The sequence below is a fragment of the Apaloderma vittatum genome, unplaced genomic scaffold (assembly GCF_000703405.1).
Source record: "Apaloderma vittatum isolate BGI_N311 unplaced genomic scaffold, ASM70340v1 scaffold1810, whole genome shotgun sequence".
Taxonomy (NCBI): Eukaryota; Metazoa; Chordata; class Aves; order Trogoniformes; family Trogonidae; genus Apaloderma; species Apaloderma vittatum.
This window is the reverse complement of record NW_009695996.1, coordinates 53,218-73,811: the sequence shown is the minus strand read 5'-3', so window position 1 is coordinate 73,811 and position 20,594 is coordinate 53,218. Positions and strand designations below refer to the sequence as shown.

Here is a 20,594-nt window from a genome sequence, read left to right as displayed (position 1 = left end):
TGAAAAGAAGGTGCACCACCACCACCACTTCTTAAGGTAAGTTCAGATAATGCATCTTCAAATAATAGTTACTACCTCATAACAAGTGAATTAGGGCAAATGTATTTTTAATATCCAGGACTGATATTTTTCTTCCCGTATAGATAAAATGCTGTCCTTGAGTGTATGTGTAGCCAATGTGCCAGCTAAGAAATGGTAGTGAAGCTGTTCTAAGGCCTATCTGCAAACCACCTGAATACAATGTGGTGCGCTGAAAAACAACAGACTCAGTATCTCTTCAGGACTCCTTTGTAGCTCTCCCTACCCAAGAACTGGAACTGTGCCAAAGAAGCAGACGTCCAAAAGTGAAATAAGAGCAAAGACAGGCAGGGAAATATTCAGCATATTCACATATACAGCAAAAACACCAGACTGGAGGGGGGAAAAAAACAAAACAACAACAGGAAAAAAACCAACCAACAGATAAACTACACAGGATGCTAACTTTATTCCTGCGGAGAAGCTGACAACTGGGAAGAAGAGGCCATCTATGTTGAAATTCTCAAACATTCCTTGAACTGGCTGACCATTTATCCGGAAAGAGATGCTGGGGGCACTCAGGTCCAAACAGCAGCTAATAACATCATCGGTTCTTAACAGATGTTGGTTGGGAGAATTTACTGTTCGTGCTACACAACCTATGAAAGTAAAGGAGACGCATTTAGCAAAACTTCTGAAAATTTTAAAGGTTTTGACAACAGCCTAAAAGCAGAGAAAGGAAACAATCACAGAGCATAAACACATTAAAACATAAATAGCTAACCTATAACTTCTAAATCCTGATTTTAAGCTAAAGACTGCTTCATTATTCAAGATCAGGACTAGTATCATATTTTAAATTATTTAGGAAAAGTAATGTACTTTATGTTATTAAGGGTCACATCATGGTACCATCACAAACTTGTATAACATGATACTAGTCAGTTTCATAACAAAACTGCAAACCAGCATCTTCCTGTCATATCATCAATTTTAAGGCCTATATATTCAGTAATACCTGGACTTATCCTTAATAAGTTTTATATGAATTCTGAAGAATCATACTCTCTTGCATCAAATTACATTTGCACAAGCACATCTGCTTCTCAAGAGAAATAATGTGTAGAATACATGAACAGAAAATGTCTGTTCCTGAAATTTACTGTAATCTACAAGAGAAATTTTACAGAATGGTTTAAAACCTGTATGAAAATACCTTTAGACATGTTTTCAAAAAATAACATATGCAAAGTCTGCAATAGATAAACCATAATGCATATTAAGAACAGAGCACTATTTAACTGTGCTGTCCAAATTCTGTAAATATGAAGGACTTTAATAAAAGCACTTTGTTTCCAAAAAGATGAAGATGGCATATGTTTTTAACAGCAGTAAAAATAATAACAGAAAAATCTCAGTAATTCTTCTGCAGATAAATTTTCGTATGCACATCACCACAACCCTCCAAGGAACAGTAAAAAACCAACACCTCTGATGCTCTACATAACTTGCTAATATTGTCACATAATTTGCAGACTGTAGGACAGATCCTCTTGTGCAATCTGTCCCTCAGCACTGTAGCTGGGGAAAAAAAAAAATCGGATGCTCTTGATGCTTCCCAACACCCTTTCAGGACAGGATGTCCTTGGGTCGGTTTTGGTAAGAATAGTCAGTTCCAGGAGCAAGACAGAGGAATGACATAGAGCAATCCTAAGATCGCCTCACAGATCAAGAAATCTATAGGAAATACTGTTGAGAAACACAGTAGCAGTCACATTCAACTACTTAGTCCTTTCTGGTGAGTAGAAAAATCCTTTTGATTTTCAGTATTCTTTAATTTCTTCCCTAAAAGGGAGGAAAAAACTACATAACGGTTTCATTTTTTTGGTTGGCTCATTACTTTCTGGTTCTTCTGTAATAATACTTTATCTGAAAGACTTAGTTATGATAGAGCTTTAATGACACCATTAATTATGCACCATTATTCCAAAGTAATTTTCACTATACATGAGAGGCAAAGTGGCAGCTACTTTCCTAAAACACCACTCCAGTTGACATGTTATTACTTAGTAATACAATCCATTGCTATTTTGATGAGAAAATTCTTTTGAAACATAAAAGTATTCCCTTCAAAACTTCCAAGCCACAATGCCTCAAAATCTCAAAGACCTTGAGTATTACATAGAGATGACTCACTAAAATGTCTCTCTTGTCCGCTAAGGAGCTTTAGAAAACTTGCTCATATCTTCATAGTTGTAAGAACTGCCAATTCAATGAGCCTAACAAAGTTCCCAGACAGTTCTACAGTTCACCACTGCCCAATAATCTCTCAAAATCAAAGGAAAAAAAAATTTCCTTAAAAAGGCAAAACCACAGGAGAAACTGTTTGCAGTAAGTCTAGGACTGTTCAAGTATAAGACTACCCATTCTAACTAACATCTGGGAATCTTTTCACAAATCATCAATTTGTAAAGAAGATTATGAAAATGAGCTTGCTTTCTTATTATTCTGATTTTGCTGAGCTAATCCAGTTAGAAGAGAGAATAATACATTTGCAGAATCAATAGTATTTACAAATATTTTCGATATTCAGTTCAGCTTCCTTCAACACTAGCATTTGCATACAGAAATTACTATTACCAAACAGAACCAAGCTGAGCCATTAACAGTTTAAAGACTGACACCTGACCAAAGACATCACATGCAAGCTAGGAATATGATTCTGAAGTCTTGCAATAAACAGTCTTAATGCATGTAAATAATTACAATATTTAAAATCTGTGGCCAGAAAGCATACATAATATTCTCCACCTTTAAAGTATTTCTAAACTTCTAAACTGAAGTTTAACAGTCTGGAAAAAAAATGTGACATTTCTCTTAATTAAATCTCTCAGATTGTTCTTACACCATTAGACAGGAATTACAAATACAGACTTCATTTTTTTTGCACCTTTGGAGTTTTAAATAAAATCCTTTTAGATACCATCAAAAAAACCCCAAATAATTCCCAGGTTGAAACAGAAATTATTATCATCTGCTTTACTTTGTATAAAACATTTTTTTTCAATATGCAATGTCAATTTAAAGCATTCTCATATAGGCTACTGTTCCTGTATATTCCTCGTGTCAACTGCAACATCTGATTCCCTTTGCTGCTGTTAAAAACAAATTCACTGGAACTGCGAACAGCTTTCTAGTATTTAACACCACTGCCCCACTCATCACCCCCAAAAAAACCAAAATACCTGACCACAGATGCAGGCCATCGAAGCCATAGGAATACAAGTCATCACCAACACCGTTTCCTCCCCATTCCGCTCCTCCTCCTGGATACGGTGAGTAGCCCTCTGTTGAAGCCCAGCCCACTCGCAGATGAGTTGATTCTGCAGTAACAAAGGGCTCCAGATGGTCCACCATAAGCTCATAGTACCATTTTCTGTACTGGGCAGAGCCTTCGCTAATCCCCAAGAAGATGTTGGGCCGCATGCTTAAACAGAAAGAAGTGGTTATTAAGAACTTAACTTATCTCAAGAATATGATGAACTACTGCAGACCTTTCATTAAACTCAAATTTCATACTTGTGTGATTAAAACAAAACAAGTGATTTTATTTCATAGAATCATAAAATATCAATTTATAAAGGACCTCAAGGGGGCCAGTTAGCTCAGTCGGTTGAGCGTGGTACCGATAACACCAAGGTCATGGGTTCGATCCCCGTTCCGTCCCCATGTGTTGAGAGTCATCCCTGCGTATGACGGCAAAGTTGGATTAAATGACCTCTAAGGCCCCTTCCAGCCTAGGCCTTTCTATCATGATCTATGATCATCTGGTCCAATCTTTCTTGGCAAAAACACAGTCTAGACAAGATTGCCCAGGCACCTTGTGCAACTGAACTTTTTTGTGTCCAGTCTGGAAAATCCAGCACTTCCCTGGGGAGATTATTCCAATGGCTGATTGTTCTCATTTTGAAAAACTTTCCTCTTGTGTCCAACCGGAATCTCACTAGGACTAGCTTTATACAGGTGGATCACATCCCTTCCTAACAAGCTAGAGTCATTGAAGAATTTTCCATTGTAATAAAAGCCAAAACCCAGGCTGATTTGCATTACACATCTATTTCTGACTGTAGCCTTTCCTCTAATTTGGAAAATGGAAGAAAAGATAACTTGGGGACCAATGCTTTCCACTCGCACTCCTGAGGCTTTGTAGCCTTGCTTTATTCTGCCCAGGTTCTGTCTTGCATTGTCATTACTGTCCACATGAAAGAGCAGCAACAGATATAGTCTCTGCTCTTGACAAGTTGCAGCACCCTCTCAGCAAAATCACAGACCTTAGCTACCAGAAGGAAGCACATTTATTTATTTATTTATTTATTCTCGTTAAAAATGCTCTATACAGTTAAAGTAAAAATATGTTTTAGTAACTAAAACAGTACCCTCACTCAGATACCATTAATATTTTATGTGTTTCAGTGTTTAATAAATGCTGAATCCTTCAAACAAAAATGACAGCTATTCACCAGTTACCAATAGAAATGTACACATTGCAGTTTTAATTTTATGTAGCAAACTGCACTCAGTAACACTGATTATTCATTCAAGAGAACACTATTTACAAAGACACAAAAGTGAAATGTCGATCTACTTCAAAATTCTTTTCTACCTCTTCTTTACTTATTCCAAGTCTTGTATAATTCAGTGATTTGTAGTGGTTATACTAATCCTTAATATCAATTTGATGTTCCTACTGATGATGATTTTGAAGTACTTTACAAGCATACTTGAAAGGCAAAACAATTACAGTGCTTATTCAATATCTACTTAAAGAGCAATATGTAGAGTCATATATCTAAAGGTCATGAAGGAAAAAAAAAAAGAAAGAAAGCCATGCCCTTCTAATCTGATTTTTGAGATAACACTGAATCTAGAATCTCACCCCAAAAACTCTGTTTCCAGACACTCATTACCGTGTCAGCTTTGTACTAAAAAAGCCATCCAATCTGGAATTAAAGCTGTAGAGTACAGAAGTATCCAAAATCAATACTAGGTATATTTTCTCAACGGTTGGTTACCCATATTGCAAACCATCTTTTAGACTTCTAGGCTCAATTTATCTAGTTTTCACATCCCTCCACTGCATTAGGTTATAACTTCTATAAATATTTTCTTTCTGCATAGAAGCTGCCTAATCAACAAAAATGTAGCTCTAAGCTAGGGAAGCAAAGAAAACCCAGGGAACTACAGGCCAGTCAGCCTAAACTCTGTGCTAGGAAAAATCATGGAACAGATCTGCCTGGTAACAGTACTAAGGCATATGAAAAATAACAAGGTGATTGGTGACAGTCAGGTAAATTATGCCTGACTAATTTGGTGGCCTTCTACGACAAAGCTACCGCACTGGTTGACATGGGAAGCGCAACTGACACCATCCACCTGGACTTGTGCAAGGCATTTGACACTGTCCCACATGACATCCTTCTCTCTAAGATGGAGAGACATGGATTTGACGGATGGACCATTTGGTGGTTAAGGAACTGGCTAGAAGGTCGCACTCAAAGAGTTGTGGTCAACAGCTTGATCTTCATGTGGAGACCAGTGACAAATGGACTTCCTCAGGGGCCTGTTCTGGGTCCAGTGCTGTTCAACGTCCTTATCAGTGACATGGACAATGGCATCGAATATACCCTCAGCAAGTTTGCCAATGACACAAAACTATGTGGTGCAGTGGATTCACTTGAGGGAAGAGATGTCATCCAGAGGGACCTTGACAGGCTTGAGAAATGGGCCATTGCAAACTGCAGGAGCTTCAACAAGTCAAAGTGCAAGGTCCTGGACCTGGGTCGAGGCGATCCCAGGCAAAAATACAAACTAGGTAAGAAGTGGGTTGAGAGAAGCCCTGAAGAGAAGGACTTGGGGATGTTGATAGCTGAGAAGCTCAACACGAGCCAGCAGTGCGCTCATGCAGCCCAGAAGGCCAACCATGCCCTGGGATGCACCAAGAGGAGTGTGGCCAGCAGGGCGAGAGAGGTGATTCTTCCCCTTTATTCTACTCTTGTGAGACCTTGCCTTGAATACTGTATCCAGTTCTAGTGTTCCCACCATAAAAGGGATACGGATTTGTTGGAACGAGTCCAGAGGAGGGACACAAAATTGATCCAGGGGCTGGAGCATCTCTGCTATGAGGATAGGCTGAGGGAGCTGGGATTGTTCAGCTTTGGGAAGAGAAGCCTTAGGGGGATCTTATAACTGCCTTCCAATGCCTGAAGGGAACCTACAGGAAGGCTGGGGAGGGACTTTTTACAAGAGCATCCAGTGATAGGACAAGGGGAAATGGGATTAAGTTGAAGGAGAATAGAATTAGATTAGATTTTTGGAAGAAATTTTTCAGTACAAGAGTGGCAACTCTGGAATAGATTGCCCAGAGAGGTTGTGGATGTCCCCTCCCTGGAGGTGTTCAAGGTCAGGTTGGCTGAGGCCTTGAGCAACCAGGTCTAGCTAAGGGCATATCTCCCCATGGCAGGGAGGTTGGATTAGATGATCTCTAAAGTCCCTTCCAACCTAGGCCATTGACTCTATTAATATTATTCAATTTCTGCCAAATTTTTAAGTATAGATATTCTTCATTTTGTTACGAGTCAAAAATTCAATCTCCTTAAACAAAATCCATTTGACAAAAGCTATCTTCCAGCTAAGATTTCTAAGTTATTGCTAAAATCACCAATTGAATCTTTTCTGCCTGAACAGTATCAACTTTACTATGCTTTTGTCCAGACTCCACATCTAATTGTCCAACTTACTCTTTTTTTCCAGTCCCCTGGAAAAGTATGTTAAATAGCAGTATCTTAGAAAGTTCTTTTGCCAATTATTTTTGGCACGAGGTACGCAAGTCTCACTCTATTGCTAAATGTTTTCAAGGTTTCATTGGTCTTTCTGACTTTTGTAAAAAAAAGAATCTTTTTCTTTTCTTATAACTACATGAATATGGCTATTCCGATTCACAACTAATGTGCTGCAAAAATATGTTAAGCTTCATCTTGTTATTAATATCTGATGGAAGGTAACTTGCACAACTCTACCAGAGGAAGGAAAGGTGAGTGAACTCCCTAAACACCCCAGCACTGGTGAAGGTCTTTGGCGCTAAATTCTCAATTTTGACCAAATGCAATAAGGAAATCCTCACAAGACCACAAACACAAAGGCAATCACAGAACACTAGCTGACAATACTTTGAAAGCCCAGCTCAATTTAGAAAAGAATCTTTAGAAGAGACTACAGTTTCACAGATTTAAAGCAGTTTAGAGCACAGTGTTCAGCTTGCGGCAGCTCTCTCTGACCTTTTGATTCCAATCAATATTGAAGAGTACTTAAATTCCTAGTACGAACAAAATATCTTAACAAAAGTTTTGGAAGTAAACCAGGTTTTCTGTGGTGACTATTTGTTTTAAACACAAATTTTATTCTGCTTTGTTCTTAGTTACAGACTTTTTTCTTCTTTTTACCTGCTCACATGGTTGACAAGGCGCGTCTGCAAGAGTAGATCTCTTCCTGGCAGGAGATTATCACAGATTAGATGCTGATTAGACCGCACAGCTACTCCATGACAAACACAGAGAGAACACAAAACATCCAAAACCTGAAAAAAAATAGATCCTTTTAATCTTAAATATTTTTTTGTAATCATTGTGAGTCAGAGTTACTTCATTCAATGTAATGCTATATATCTTGTTACTGGAAGACATGTAAGGGTATGTAATTCATCCAACACAGTAGTTTTATTTTACAATGACAATATTAAGATATATTCTTCCTGCTCCCCTTGAGAATTAGTATCAATGTTTTAATCAAAAAGAAGATAACATTCCCCTTTGCTTCTTCAACTGCTCATATGGCTTTTAGGCAAAGTTTTGTTCCTGATTATGAATACAATATTAAAGTATTTGAAATGTAACTTCTACACTGAATGTGCTTACTTTTTCACAAATACTCATCTAAATACACCTGTCTCTTGTTTGCCTACCTTATGGTTTCTTCCATGTTTGTCCAAAAGACAGATGATTGATTTAATATGTCCTTCCTTAATAATGTTTAGAGCTTCTGGACTTTCCACCAACACACAGTGTAAGACCTCTAGAATTCCTGGGAAATGAAAAAAGAAATTAATCAAACTGCCTCTAAAATCATATCTGCACTTAATACTTTGTAATATATTGCTCAGCAACATGAAATAGTTTCAGAATCAGTACATATGATAAACAGAACCAGGATTGATGTACTTCTAGATTTCCCAAAATAAGTGAATGTAGTAAAATCATAAAGGACAGGAAAAAACCTGTACATTAATTTGAAATTCAGTTAATAAATATGTGATGATCAACACTCACAAATGCAAACAAAATGGGTAAAATATTGGTTTTCAGTGAAGAGGTGAGGACTTTACACTACATATAATCCATATACATAAAATATGCTCTCGATGTTTATAGTTTTCTGTTTCTTCCCTTAGAAAACCATGTGGACCACTAATTGAATCATATACCACTGAATCAGAGAGCAGAGGTAAATTTCCAGTATACTAGTCCATTGTGCATAATTTTCTTTGTTTATGTAACAGCCATACTGGTAGAAACTAGCTAGAAACTAGCACGAAACTAAGATGCTCAAGGATGTAAGCATCACTGAATCTCCAGTGGCCCCTCAATTAAATGCAAATCAAATCCCAATAAAGCAGCAGTCATTGCCATCAAGAATCATTAGCCTTTAAAATGGTTCCCTGCAACGGGGCAGTAAAACATGCTCCCATGTGTACTGGATCAAGTCGCCACTTGCTTTGAGATCTTCCACATTTGGCAAAGACAGATATCACACACGTAGTTCATTATTATCAGTTGCTTGAGAAAAAAAAACAAAAGAGAGCACTGAGGAAAGGCTGAGAAGCTGTTTTAAACGTAGAGATACACAATTCCTGTTCGCACTGTGTATCTCTCATCATTCCGTCTTCATTCTTTTATTCTAGTCATGGCTCCAGACACTCAGCTTAACCCTTGCAAAGCAAGATCCATAGCAAGAGTCTTCTGCTCCTCACCACCGCAAACTCTCCTCGGTGCTGACAAAAAAACTCATCAGACAAAAATGTTGCCTCAGAATACCCCTGCCTTTCTTTGATCCTCATGAGGAAGAGTTCATCGGCCATTACAGCCAAGTAAGAACAGGGTCAGCAAAGGGAAAAAAGTTCCAAACAGCTACTAACTGAACAGAGATTTTCAGTCTTGGTGCCAAGACAGTGTGATGACATAGAAATATTTGATGTGAAACTGACTTTATGTTGATCAGCTTCCTCCTCCTCACCTTAACATTCTGGACTGGATCTAAAGCTTACAGACAGGAGCATGTTCTTTCCTGTTAGATTTCAACTGGTTTCAAACAAAACACTGACAAAAACCTGTGTGTAATATATATACAACAGCTAATATTTAAAGATTGTGGTACATATAACTGGATGAATAGTCATGCATCTGAGGTTTTCTGAATTTGTAAACAATAAAAACAAACTTTCAATCTGCAAACAACTGAGAAAATATAAATGCTATAAATATTTTGTTTTATCGGGAGAATTTTTACACACACGTGCACTTTTGTGGTTTTTTAAACAATTCCTGAGTAACAATACAATATAGTCTGGAATCTTATAATTAATTGATCATAAAGCCTCTCACAAACTAAAAATTTAATCAAGCAACCATTTTAGAAACAGCAAAGCAAAAATTAAAAGAAAAGCTGAAAATCAGAAACTCTAAACAGAATTTCAAGTAATGAGAACAAAAAAAAAAGTTAAACCAATATATCTGTTTCTGCTAAGTACGAAATGCATGCTTATGCAGTGAATAATGAAATAAAATGAAAAAAATAATAACCATGAAATAATTAAAGGCTGATATTAAAGCCATTATTTATGAGGTACATAAATGGCCAGGAGTTCCAAGTCTAATCTGTTGTCTTTTATCAGGTCAGTAGAAAATCCCATCTGGAGAATTTCCCAAGTTTCTTATTGGGGAAAACACCAGCAGAGATCAAAATACTTTCAGCTCATGAATAATTTTTTTGTTAATTTCAAACCAACTTGTACTATACTTACTTGCATTTGGATCAAGGTGTAGCTCTATTAAAAACAAAAGTGAAAATACCAGCACAGACAAATAAACTGTAGACCTCCTCATAAACAAAAAATAAAACAAAAACCAATCTTTTACAGGACTGTGCAGAATTCTTACAAACAGAGAACAAAAAATACAAGGAATTTTATGAACACTCATCTGTTAACAAAGACTTTAAAAAATTTTCTTAAAACTTAGATTCCAGATTTGCAACATTGTTAAAACCAAATTAGTCTGCCGGAAGAGACAAAGGTTAGTTTTAAATTATTCGCTATTTGAAAATTTATTTATTTTTTTATTTCACAAGAAAATTTGAATTCAAATGTGGACTGCAATTTCTAATGCCTCCAGTCACATCTGCAGTCATCTGCCTTCATTCAGATCTCTCGTTTTAATCTCAGGCACCCTACAGCACAATCACCTTTTATCCCTATACTACTTAATGCTTTTCCAGGGATCTAGTGCAAGGTATGCTGTCATCACTAATAAAGTCTACAGATTACTCAAGGACTAAAATGTAGTAAAAGGTGGAAGATAACAGATACACTGATAATTTATCTGGTAAACAGGTTTCAAAAAAGTGTGTGTTTTAATATGCTGGAAGACAAAGTCATTCATTGGTAACAGAAAACGCAGGTAACTCTGTATAGATACTGTAATTTTCTTGTTCTATGCAATGGCTCCAAATAAGTCAACAACAACTATACAAAGAGCTAGACATGAACTCCCAAAGTGATTCTGTAGCCCTGGAGGCATGAGCAGAAAATCTTAGATAAAAAATGCATTAAATTTGAATTTGGTGGTGGTATAATCTGGGATGCAATAGAAGTACGCTTCTAATATCAACAGTAACAATATTGATAAAATGGATAAAAACTTAAGAGTCACGAGAGCAAGCTAAAGGAGTAAATGATCTGGAGCAACACAGCAGGAGCACAATGTCTCCAGCCTGCTAGCTTGACATGCAGGGATCACTTGGGCATGGTAGAACTACCTAGGGAGGTAACAAAAGTGTTAAAAAAGGAGCTTCAATCTGTAATAAAATCGATTACTTTATTGGGTGCCACAGTGATCTAGGAATGCAGGGAAGTCATTACATTCAAAACCTGGTAATTTAAGTTTGCCACCTCTCATTGTAGCAATGCAGAACACTTTTAAGAATACAAACAGTGACCTAATACAAAACAATACCACACAATGTAGGAGTGGTAGCCATCACTTTGGCATTTTCAGATTTGTCTTAGCCTTGTCTTAATATACAGGGTTCATTTTCTAGTTTCAACCTTTTCAATAACAAGTAAAAATACTTTTAAGATGTAAATATTCAACAATAAATTGATATTACCAATTAGACCCAGCTGCCACAGCAACTTTTCAATTCCTGCACCATCTAAATGCTAGTTATCAGACACATTTTGTTCACATACGAATGCACGTCTGTTTGTACTGATCCACTTTTAGATTGTCTATATTAAAGACAACTGGACCTGATCCAATTTCATCGAATTCCTCAAGGCAGTAAAGCAGGAAGCATTTGAATTAAATACAAATGTCACAAACAGTACGATATGCAAAGTTTAAGACAAAGATGAGTGAAAATTCTGTCTCAAGCGATTAAAGGAGTAAATATTTTCAGGACAACCTGTTGACTCCTCTAATGTCATACTGTAGAACAAAATAAAATGCGTGCCTTTAAAAAAAAAAAAGAAGCCACCAACATCCATCTCAAAACCACATATTATCTTCTTCCAAAAATCTTCACTTGGAGAATATTAGCTTACTAACTTGACCTACTCTATTTTCTTATTAACTACGTTTTAATGCCTTTAAAATTTTAGTAAAACTAGTTAATCCGACCTGGAATATATTTCAGAGTGAAAGACCAATCTAATCTTAATTTATGCGTTGAAGAGACAGCTGAAGTGTTTGCATTGCGTTATTCCCTTAGCTCCTGTGATATCTCACTTCTAATATCATCTATTCTCAGACACATTTATACTTGGGACAAATTTTCAATTTCATTCTTTTGCTTCAGTGAAAGTCAGGATCTGAATCAATTTCTAATCTAATTTGAACAATCAACTCACAATTGCTCTTTATATATTTAAAGCTTTTATTCTGGTTTCATAAGATTTTTAGTTCAAGGATAAGAAAAGAGTGAAAATGAGAATTTTACTGATAATAGTTTATGGGATCAAATCTTCATCACAATACATTCAAGAAAACACTTGCAGGAGATGAGGATGACAACTTCAATGTTGAATTTGAATTTAATTTTGGTTTGATAAACAGAACATGGTGTTTCTTTCTCATAAACACTCTACCTTGGAAAATGAATTATTTTAGGTGAATACATGCAGCCAGCTAGTCTTATTTAAAAGGTGTAATATAATCCAATATTTCTCTCTACTGTAGACCTAACACCGTAAATTGAAATAGCAAATATCCTCCCCCCAGTCAAGCCATATAAACCTTAAAGTCTGGCAAGGAAGCATCCCACATAAACTCATAAAAGCACACACATACTAAAAGCTAAACTTACCATGCCTCTTGATACAACTAAAGCACAGCATAATTAGCATCTTGTGTAACTGACTTCCTCAAAACCAGAAAAAGTCTTAATTATAAAATCAGTTTTGGAGGCAACATGGAAGTAAGTTTACCAGAACATATGGGGAAGAAGTTCAAGTGGCCTAGTTCCCAGATGAAAACTCAGAACAAACAAGTATTGGAAATATTCGTGCCTTCAGAATTTTTGCAGCAGGTCACGAGGTTCATTTTGTACTACACCTGCAATATCAGATTACTTTGCAATTCAGAGTTCACACCTTACTATAATATCATAAACATAAACATCTAGGTTTTAATATTCAAATCATATTTTTACTCCGGGATTAATTTTGAGAAATGCAAACATACATAACAGAAACTATGTAACAGCATTTTTAGAGCTGTCATAACAAATTTAATCTTGCACCTCCAAAAGTTGAGCACAAAGTTTTGCATTATTTGTGAAAATCCTAGCCCTGAGAGTTTAAGAGGTAAAATTAGATCTCTTAGGAAATAATTTCACCATGAACAACTGAGAAAATACACTGGAATTAAGACGGTTGCAGTCAATTCCCATACAGCTACGTAACTGTGAGAACATTGTCCTTAGATTAATGCTCTCACACCAAAGGTGGACTCTAGTGGAGAAAAGGTTCAGCCTTCAATTTTGCCAATTTTAAAATGTTTGTTTCCGCATGAATTCTCTGCTACTCGCATGTTCATGAAAGCAGTAAGATCACAGATTTCCCTAACAAGAATGTAAACCAATATAAATGTTCAGTTATTACACCTATTTAGTTCTCATGGCTGATGATGATCCACTGAAAACTGCTGAGGTAAGAAATTTGTTAATATATGGTGATCTGCAGCTGAGACAACTCCAATTTATCACTGGGATACTCAGCAACAGCAGGATACTACTCGCATATTAGCACCACAGTAAAAGGCTGATGAGAACTGTGTTATGCCTGTGACCTGTCTTTTCAAACATCCATCAGTCCAACATAAATCAAAGAATTTTACAACGAGGGACATCCTCCCTTCCCGACATTCCTCCCTTGAGATGTCAACAAATCCAAGGACACATCCATCTGTGACAGAACAATGATTCAGGATTGGGAAGAACAGGATGGGGAAGGAAATTTTAATACTCAAGGATAGCTCTGTAATCAATGAAAAATTATTATTGGAAGGAAGACTATTACATTCTAGTTCATGAAACAACACTAAAATAACAAGATGATGGGAATAAACTACAAATATGTAACCAGAAAGTTGTGTTACATTGTTCGCACTGCTCTTGTAACCATCCTCCTTGTTTCGTCCAAGAGGACTATCCTACACTAGTCACAAAACCAGTTTTGGCATAAGGTCAGCCCTTTGCATTTAAGAAAGGAAGGGTGGAGTAGCCATTAGCAACTTATAGCATCACAGAATGTGTTGGGTTGGAAGAGATAGATAAAGGTCATCTAAGTTCAGACCCTCTGCAGTGAGCAGGGACATCTTTAGCTAGAGCAGATCTCTCAGAGCCCCATCCAGCCTGACCATAAATGTCTCCAGGAATGGAGCTTCCACCACCTCTCTGGGAAACCTGCATCAGTGTTTCACCACCTTCATAGCAAAGAACTTCTTCCCTGATATCTAGCCTGCTCTAGTTTAAAACCACTGTCCCTTGTCCTATTGCTACATGCCCTTGTAAACAGTCCCTTCTCAGCTTTCCTGTAGGCCCCCTTCAGGTACTGGAAGGCCACTATAAGGTCTCCTCCGAGCTCTCTCTTCTCCAGGCTGGACAACCCCAACTCTCTCAGCCTCTCTTCATAGGGGAGGTATTCTATCTCTCTGACCACTTTTGCGGCCCTCCTCTGGATTTGTTAACTCTCCACTGGACTATTTTTTACTCATTATTGACTGAAAACAGAATTTTCTCAACTTCTACACTAGAAGGCATATTACAAATACATTTCTTAGAAACATTTAGTGGTTTTTCCTAGTAGTGCAACTTAAAAATTGTATATTGGCCAAAAGACACATGCTTCTATATTATGTTAATGGCCTATGTAAAAGACTGAAATGTCTCAAACCAAAATTGATTTTACTATGTTATTTTTTCATATGTTAACATTAACCTGTATGACTTCTCCAATTTGTATTATTTATATTTCTGTATTTCTCTCTTCACTTCTAACTACAAGGAGGAAGAATTAGCAAGGCAAATTTCTTGTTGGGTATAAAAGCTCAATTTAGACTCTAAGCTTCTGCTTGTTCTGCCTAGTGCATGTGAGAAATGAAGCTTACTGTAAAGAGCTGTTAACATTTTACTTATTTCACCTTTTTCATAATTTCTTTGTTCTCATGCCCTATGATTCACATTAATCAGCAAAGCAGATACAAAGAGAACTCATCATGCCATATTCATGTTTTCAGTTATTGCTGTAACCTGTAGAACTCCCAAGTAGTATTACATCAATAAGAATAAAATTTTAAACACTGGTCTTACAATATGCATTTTTTTTTATTCCAAAAAATGCTTTTACTAATCTTGAAAAACAATAGGGTTGCAGGGAATCAGGCTACAGTGACATTTCTTATCAACAGTATTACTTTGTATTTTGATCTTTATATAATCATCACCATGAAAAGCATGCTTGAAGAGTCAAAAACCAGTCTTATGAGTCCAGAACTAATCATCCTCTTTGAATCTCATTTCTTAGCTGCTGGGTCCAAGTTTGATTACTGTCTGCCATTCAGATGGATTCAAAGAGGATTTTGATCAAGTTTAATTGCGGTATTTAAAAAAAAATAATTCATTGGAACCTTAAAAATATAATGTATTTAGTTGGCAGAGTAGGTTTATGGAGAACATATAGCTTCCGAGGAAACAGAATGCAGGATCACTATTTCAGTGAGAAATATGGTACAGCTCAGCGTAAACAGGAATTGCATCTCATCGGTAATTAAGGGGTTAAGATAGGGGTTCAGGAGGCAGATAAGACATTAGGTGATGACAAAGAAAAAAATAAGATAGTTCGAAGAATTTGTGTCTAAAGTGAGACATAATTCCCAGATTCTCAAATAATAAATGTGTTCCAGGAATGCTCTTTGTTAACTTCAAACAGAAATTCACACCTCAAGAGAGGGGTGACTAAAAAGGGAATTTGCATGTATTGCCGAGGTAACGCTACTCAAACTCAAGTAGAGTAGATGAACCTCCCTACATTACCACTAAAGTCCTTCTATTTAGTTTGACACAAACCTTGAAAAACATGCAGCCTTTGAAACAGAAGTGAAGGGAAGGTATCAGAGAGTTAGAGAGAAAGCAACTTAATGCAACTGAAATTGTGTAACAATTGTTTCACCCCCTGGTTTGTCTGCCTGAATTAATACATAACAATACCATCAATTGGACAAGGAAAAGGAAAGACTGCGAGAACTTAAGGTAGAACTAAACTGAAACCAATATACAAAAATGTTATAAATCTCATTAATACAATTTACTCTCTCATAGGAAGAATAACATGATAACTAGACTGAACAAGCATATCATCAATTTTAAAGAATAAAAAGTTGGCCGAGTAAGGAACTTAAAGTACAAAAAAGCATACCAGAGGAGGCTTCCAGTCTTTCTAATCTGCTGATCAACCAATCAAGAGATCCGGAAAATTGAGCACAGTTTTTACGATTCCCTCGAATCAGAGCCGCTATTAGAAAAAGAGAGAGGGGGGAAAAATGATCACAATTATAAATCCATTTAAATTAAAAGAATCCCTGCCTTGTCTTGCCAGCAAGGATCCAGTAAAATAGATTCTTAACCTTTAATTACTGATGATCTTGATTTAAATTCAAATAATGTAACAGTCAGATTTAAGCCTAAGAAATACCCTTGGCATCAAATTGACCTTCAAGTTATTTGAATTATTCTGGCTTGATAATCATCTCAATAATCTTTGCAAAATGCTCTACATGAAATAGCCAGTACTGACATTCAGTGGCTACTGCAGAAAAAAATTTCTGTAAAATGGTATTCTTGTAATGACAAGAAACATTGGAAGACCAAAAAGTGAAGTCAGCAACATAGGTGATGAATGTATATTATTTTCTAGTAATAACATTGTTCAAGTATAGTAAGAATTAAAACAAGATAGATGTCCAGGAACTGTTTGTCATACTTTTGATAGGGCTGTAAGGAGGTAATAACTTGTTTGAAACTGTTTCATCCTCATGATTGATTCAAGCTAAAGATTGAAGCAGACTGAATGCACGCGCTGACTTTGTGGGTATAACTGAGTAGAAACCTCATTCAACACTGCAGGCACTCACAAACCTGCTGTGTCCTGGAACAAATGTGCTTGCAGGTATGTGCATACACATGAGCTCTCAGAGAAGCGTATGAGCTACTCCACAAAGCACCGGCGTTTCTATCTGGTGAGCGGAACAGTGAAAACTGGTTTTCTTAAGATTGTCTTCCAGTTCTGCCAACTAATTATTTCAACCTGAAATTTCTATGGTTATTTTCCGCAGCAGCAGCTGTTGGTCCTGCTAAGAGGCAGGCCTCTTAAAATCTATATTTGACTGCTGCAGAAATTCACTATATTATACTGCAACTGTGTTTTTATGCTGTTTCATTCACAAAAGATTTTACTTACATAAATAATATGATATGAAACTGTAACTGCAAAGGGGAAAAGCAATCTTGGAGTTAGTTGCAAATAAGTCACTGCACTAACAGTGCTGTATCATGAGGAAGGAGATCATAATCCAAGTGCTTCATAGCCAAAAAAAAACACCAAAAAAACCCTAAGGCCACAAAAAAATTCAAAAAATCCACAACCCCCCCCCAAAAAAAACTAGTCCCTAACAAGCAAAACAAATAAAAAATCCACCCTCTCTCTTGCTGCACTATATGATAAAAAAAATGAACAAAAACTATATCCTTAAATTTTACAAAATTAATTAATCCTGACCACAGTTATTTGAAAATACTTGGGGATTGTAAGAGAAGGAACATGTTGTTAAAAGATACATATTATAGAGAAAGAGCATCTTGTTAAACGGCACACATTATAGAATTAGGGAAGACTTGTTTTATTAAGTGACTTTTTTTAACTGATCATCACAAAGCCACATAATCTCACTGCATTTCAGGTAAAAATATTTTAAAAAGGCAGTAATAAATATAACTTCATTAAGAATAATAAGAAGGAGATGGTTTCATAAACGCAGATCAGCAGAAGTTTGTGAAAGGTTAGTATTCAGTGGTGAAAGCTGTGCAGTAAATGAGAAACAGCCTCTTAAAATTGAAAACAAAAAATAATATATAACAGTTGTTTCTTTTGTTACCCACTACTCTGAGCAAGACAAGCATTCAGTTTTAAAGAAATAAAAAATAGGGTATCTACTCACAGATATTAAGGTCACATCATTACATAAACTCCTGCGTATTTGTCCTCATTTCAGCTGAGACAGAGCTAATTTTCCTTCTTAGTAACTAGAGCAATGCCATGTTTGGGATTCAGTATGAGAAGAATGTTGATAATATACCGATGGTTTTAGTTGTTGCTACGATGTCGAGGACTTTTGAACTTCCCATGTTTTGCTAGTGTGCAGGAGCGCAAGAGGCTGGGAGGCAGCCGGGCCAGGACAGCTGACCTGAACTAGCCAAAGGGATATTGAAACACAGAATCATGTAGGTTGGAAAAGACCTTTAAGGTCATCGAGTCCAAACCATTAAGTTAACCCAGTGACATCAGGTCTACCACTAAGCAAGGTCCCTAAACATCTCACCTAGTCACCTTTTAAATAACTTCAGGGATGGTGATATTCCCTTCCTGAGAACATCACATTCACTACATAAACTGGGGGGAGCTGGCCAGAAAGTGAATCACTGCTCAGGCACTGGTCAGCGAGCGGTGAGCAGTTATGTCATGCATCATTTGTCTTTTCTTGGACTTTATCTCCCTCTCTCTTTTTGTTACATTCCTTTTCATTACAATTACTATTTTATCATATTTTATTAACAATGTTATTATTTTTAGTTATTAAACTCTTCTTATGTCAACCCACAAGTGTTACTACTTTTTTTTGATTCCCCTTCCCATCCCAATGGGGGAGGCGAGGAGCGACCAAGCTGCTGCATGGTGCTTAGTTGCTGGCTGGGGTTAAAATATAACAGCATTTTTTTGCGATACAAAAGGATCAAACAAAAGCTCAGAGTGATTGTATTTATTAGTAATAGAGGAAGGCTTCAGTAGAAGCATGGCAATCATTTTAAATTGAAATAGAGTAGATTTCAGTTGAATATATGGGAGGAATTTTTTTTATGGTGAGTATAGTTGGACTAGATGATCTCTAAATGTCCCTTGCAACCCAAACCATTCTATGATTTTATGATTTTTATATGTGATAGTAACCAGTCTCAACTCTAGGTCTGTTAATGTGTTCCTTCTCGTCACAGTGAAATACATTACAATGTCAATGACGTGACAAAAAAAAGCCATGAATTCTGGCATCACAGTTTACTTTTATTTATGTGCAGAGTCAATACCAAAACAGTGTTTGCTGAAGCAAGACTGAGCAAGCAACATCCACTTTTCACCTGCGCAATTACTGTACAGCTCCAGCATTACTCAGAACAGAGAGCAACATGCAAATTCATTACAGCCCGATCAAAGCCAGGCACCTTAAGCATTCGCTGCCAGAAGATAATGCAGTTAGGGAAGTATCCTAAGAGCCAGGATGGGCACAGAGTCTGTGAAATCAACAAACGCTTGTGCACTGTGCTCCTCACTGCAAGTCCATGGAAACAATACTTGGTAAAGAACAAGTAAATTCTTTCAGGAGGAATTTTCTGGCCTTGCCAACTGTAAATTTCAGACTTAGAGAAATGATTCAGCAATCAAGCCACTACTTTCTCCAGTCTGAGCTGTGCTTAACGTAACAACAGATAAAACAAACTAAACTCTTAGAAAAACTTCAACACTCCCCTACATCTATAAATAACCCAAGCATAGACTTTTATACTCCATCACCTAACACTCTAAAAGGTCATCAATTTATTTCATTGAGACATTAACTATCTGGATGTAGTCTACTTTTAAAAGTTTGTAATTCCTGCCATACCTTCTTTGACTGATTCTTAATAAATCAAATAACTACCACTAGTATACACAAAATACTTTGGGGGAGGGGGGGAGAACACAAAAAACCACGTTACATAATGTCACATTTTCAAGCAATTATACAAACATTAGATTAAGAAAAGGGTACAGAGAGAAGCAGAGGAGAAAACATAACATATGAGTACTGCCATGATGAGAAGCTCACACTAAGCTTTAGTATCATTTTCACTTTGAAAGCTTAGTTTACTTTCAAGCATCTTTTCCCAATTTTAACTGCTAAAGATAAAATTTGCTGTGTTTCCTGCCAGCTAATGGTTGAGCTACCTTGAAAACATTCAGACTGAACAATGTGATTGCCTGCAAGCATGAAGAGAGCCAAAGCTCCATGAGGTTGTTTTGTTCCACTGAAATATAACGAAAACAGACAGAAACATTTACTTCATTTTCTATAACAGACCACAGAGTTAATCGGCAAAGGTAAGCAAAGAATGGAGCTGTAACATACAAATAAACATGAGAAAAGCCTACACCAGTTTGAAAAACATGACATGAAAAAGAAAAAAAAAGGAATGATCTGCACACTTCATTCAACAATCTACAATATAACTCACATTGCTAAGTCATAAAATTCCTCACAATCATAAAATATCATAAATAGACCAGCTAAACAGTTCTTCATACAAAATTACAATACAATGTACCATTGTTATAAACTACTTTTAGCTGAAATCAAAGCAGTCCAACATATCTGAAATTTCAT

The 20,594-nt window shown here is 36.6% G+C and overlaps 1 protein-coding gene across 1 annotated transcript in view; it reads right to left on the bottom strand.

Moving 5' to 3' along the window:
- The window catches only part of RYR2 (ryanodine receptor 2 (cardiac)), a gene marked incomplete at its 5' end in the record, with an annotated part of 108,411 nt that overhangs the window by 42,531 nt on the left and 45,286 nt on the right, over positions 1-20,594 (bottom strand). The window contains 5 exons of the mRNA XM_009872957.1: positions 485-677; positions 3,264-3,505; positions 7,518-7,651; positions 8,036-8,154; positions 16,322-16,417. Coding sequence (XP_009871259.1) covers positions 485-677; positions 3,264-3,505; positions 7,518-7,651; positions 8,036-8,154; positions 16,322-16,417 — 784 coding nt within the window. The remainder of the gene's footprint in view (positions 1-484; positions 678-3,263; positions 3,506-7,517; positions 7,652-8,035; positions 8,155-16,321; positions 16,418-20,594) is intronic.